At 39.1% G+C, this 3,380-nt stretch overlaps 1 protein-coding gene across 1 annotated transcript in view; it reads left to right on the top strand.

Annotated features, from left to right (window-relative positions):
* Positions 1–439: 439 nt before the first annotated feature.
* LOC108511896 (bidirectional sugar transporter SWEET1a-like) overlaps positions 440–3,380 on the top strand; it is a 4,949-nt gene continuing 2,008 nt past the window's right edge. Inside the window, exons 1-4 of the mRNA XM_039128319.1 lie at positions 440–605; positions 727–763; positions 1,209–1,304; positions 2,685–2,964. Of these exons, the coding sequence (XP_038984247.1) occupies positions 572–605; positions 727–763; positions 1,209–1,304; positions 2,685–2,964 (447 nt within the window). The 5' untranslated portion in view covers positions 440–571. The remainder of the gene's footprint in view (positions 606–726; positions 764–1,208; positions 1,305–2,684; positions 2,965–3,380) is intronic.

Below are 3,380 nucleotides of genomic sequence, written 5' to 3'. Positions count from 1 at the left end.
AAAGTGGCCTCTCACGCCAAGCCTCCTCCGGGATCTCTGTCCACTGCCATGTCCACCTCGCCCATATGCACTGGAATAGCATATGGTCCACTGACTCCTCTGCACCGCAAGCCCTGCACTCCGTAAGGATTTCCAAACCACACCTACTCAGCACTGCTAGGTGTAGCCTTCACCCTTATGTCTAAAAAACAAAAGATAAAGAAAGGTACAAAAATTACATTGCAGGTATTTGGAAATCGTTCTGGGTTAGGTCTGTTTCTCGGTATTGCATTGCCGGTACATGGAAACGCTTCTGGTTTACACATTGTTTCTCCCCTGTAGCAGTTGAAAAAAGGTCTTACGACAATTTTTTTTTCAGAAAAGAAAACAGGCAAGAAAACAAAACGCATTCACTGCGCAGAGCTGTAATCCTTTCTAAGGAAATTACATTATATCCACTGGTTATTATGGATGAGAACTTATTCAATAACAAGCTCCCTGTCGCTATAGTTATGAACTCCACCAAGAGAAGTTAAAACCACCACCAAAAAAGTTCGCTATAGTTCTGTGGTTAAGTCTTCACCCTTGCAAGATGAGTGTGCTGCATTTCTTGTTTGGGATCTTTGGTGGGTCTTCTCTTTTTCTTCTCCCTCCTTCTGCCCTTTTTAGTGATCATAACTGCTCTTTTTTTTTCTTTTCTTTCTAACTTTTGGCATTATAGAGTGTGATTTATGTAACTTTGCGCAGGGAATGCGACTGCTCTTTTCCTCTTCTTGTCTCCCATGTAAGTATTCAATCTCTTTTCCCCTGTTGTTTTTTCCAGTGTTCTCTCTCATTTTCTTGTTCTTGTTTTTTTGTTACCCATTCATTCCAATAATCCAACCTTCCTACCTTTGCTCGGTCTCCGTTTGGTTTTCTTCGAAGATGAGTATCGTTTTCTTGCATATTTGATGTATTTGCTTGCATCGGAGCAAAATCTTCGCCTACCTTTTTCCTTCCTCTTTCCATGGTTCATCTTTCTTTTTTGATTAGTTTTGAGTAAGGCTCTTGGATGGATTTTTTTTCTTTTTTTTTTTCTTTTTTTGATGATGATGATGATGACAAAAGGCTCTTAAATAGATCATATACATAGATTTTAACAGCAATAACTGGCTTTTCTTCTTTCTTTTCCTGATAGATTATATGATTAGATGGGAATCCTTAACATTCTTGAACCATGTTTGTTCCAGTGTCACATTCCGGAGGATTATAAAAAAGAAATTAATAGAGGATTTTTCGGGGGTACCGTACAACATGACCCTGCTCAATTGCCTCCTCTCCGCTTGGTAAGCTTGTTTTCATCCTAAAATCTATCGAAATATCTAACGAAAAAAGATAAAGAAACGGATATAGAAAAACGATACATTAATTACCCGACAAGCACAGCAAGTGGGGATTTGGACGTACAGCAGGCTTGCTTCACATGAGCTTGGCCATTTCCTGAGAGCTGCAATTATAGCCTGTCACCTGCCATGGAAAATATATAATTTGGGTGGTTTTCTTTGGCCTTTTTTTTATTAAAGAAATATATCCAAAGTACTTATCACACACAAACAGGGCTAGATTTTGGTACGTTATATGTGAGCTTATGTGGATGAATGGAATATGGCCTCTGATCTAGGTTGTATGTGCCAATGATTGCAATTGCCAAAAAACGAATAAGGTAAAGATGGACAAACTTTTTACCACTCACATGAAATAGCACTGAGTTGTAACTAGCTTGGTTCGTCAGAGCTGTGCCATTTATTGAATGGGACCATAGTTTGGGTATGTGCAAGACAAAACGCTTGTAGATGCCTAGATTAAAGCTGAGCATACTTTCTTTTTTTTTTTTTTTTTGATAGAGAAAGTAGTTAAAGTTTGCCTAGGTGGCTCAATGAAACCATTCAATTGAAAATCAAATTCAAAACACTTTCTTTTGTTGCGGAATTGAGCCTAAACAATAGTCAGTTCATATAAAAAAAAAAAAAAAAAAACTTTATATCCCTATTTTGTGGTGCATCTGTGGTGCGAATCATTTTGTTTGTCCCACATCCACCATTGGATCATCTATCAATCATTTTGAGATCTATGCAGTGGGTGATCCAACGATGGATAGACTGTATCATAGAATGTTGTTCAGCCCTTGATGACCGCCACTATAAAATTGATGGTTATCAAACAACGCATGTCATGAATGATATGGTGCATGCTCGTGGACCATATTATAGACCATCTCGTTTGATAGCCGTCCATTAAAATTGCAGTCCAAAAGATCTTTGCTCAAGATACAACTGCAAAATCTGCTTGTTCAAATAGCTTGTTGCACAAATTCAAACAGCCTGAATAAAACCAAACTGATTCCAGACAACCTAAAGGCTGGTCTCTTTGCAAGTTGTTGACCAACTTTCATGTGAAGGAGGAAGGTAGATGGTTACTTCCTCTTCCCTGACTTCATTTCCGTTGGAAATAGTTTTTACCTAGCAATTGACGCGCCTTGGTTATAACCTCACTAGATGCCTCAAGCGCCCCAAAAACACCATATTTTTTCAGAAATCAATGTTCACTTTCAAAAAGTCACGACTCTTTTAAAAAAGATATCTCAAAAAAAATTAAAATATTTAAAATAACTAAAATTTAGGAGATAAAAAAATTTAAAATAACAATTTCGACTTCTTCGTGTGAAGGTATGGGCTGCCGTTCGTGTCACCCAACAACATCTTGGTGTCGACGATCAACGGCGCGGGGGCGGTGATCGAGGCGGTGTATGTGGTGGTCTTCATCATCTACGCGCCCCAGAAGGTGAGATCCAAGATGCTGGGCCTCTTCGCCCTCGTGGTCGCTGTTTTCGCCGCAGTCGCCCTCGTCTCCCTCCTCATCCTCCATGGCCAGACCCGCAGACTCTTCTGCGGCTTTGCCGCCGCCATTTTCTCCTTCTGCATGTATGCCTCGCCGCTCTCCGTCATGGTAAAAAAACCCTCTACGTACCTTCCTTCTCCTTTTCTTCTGTTTTTTTCCTGTTTACTACATGAGACTATGGGTGAAACGCTATTGATCTTGTGGACTAGCTTATGAAACATATATATATATGAAAACAAATCTGTGTTTCTTCTGGTAAGCTACGTTTTTTGCTTTAGAAAAAACTAGAAGAGAAAAGATGGTTGCCATTTGTCTGTTTTTTTTCCTTTTTTTTTTCTTTTGTTACCCTACCACAGGATACCATTTGAGTGAGCAAGTGAAAAATAAAAAAGAAGAGTTTTAAACAAGCAGACAAACTCAGAAACCAGAATCCAAATTAGTGTTGGAACTGATCCAATACTATTTTTTGCCCCTTAATAATTATTCCACTTAACAGTAAGCATGGTGAAGCCTTCTCCGTTAGG

Source organism: Phoenix dactylifera, chromosome 7 (assembly GCF_009389715.1).
Source record: "Phoenix dactylifera cultivar Barhee BC4 chromosome 7, palm_55x_up_171113_PBpolish2nd_filt_p, whole genome shotgun sequence".
Taxonomy (NCBI): Eukaryota; Viridiplantae; Streptophyta; class Magnoliopsida; order Arecales; family Arecaceae; genus Phoenix; species Phoenix dactylifera.
This window is presented reverse-complemented; position numbering and strand designations above follow the sequence as displayed.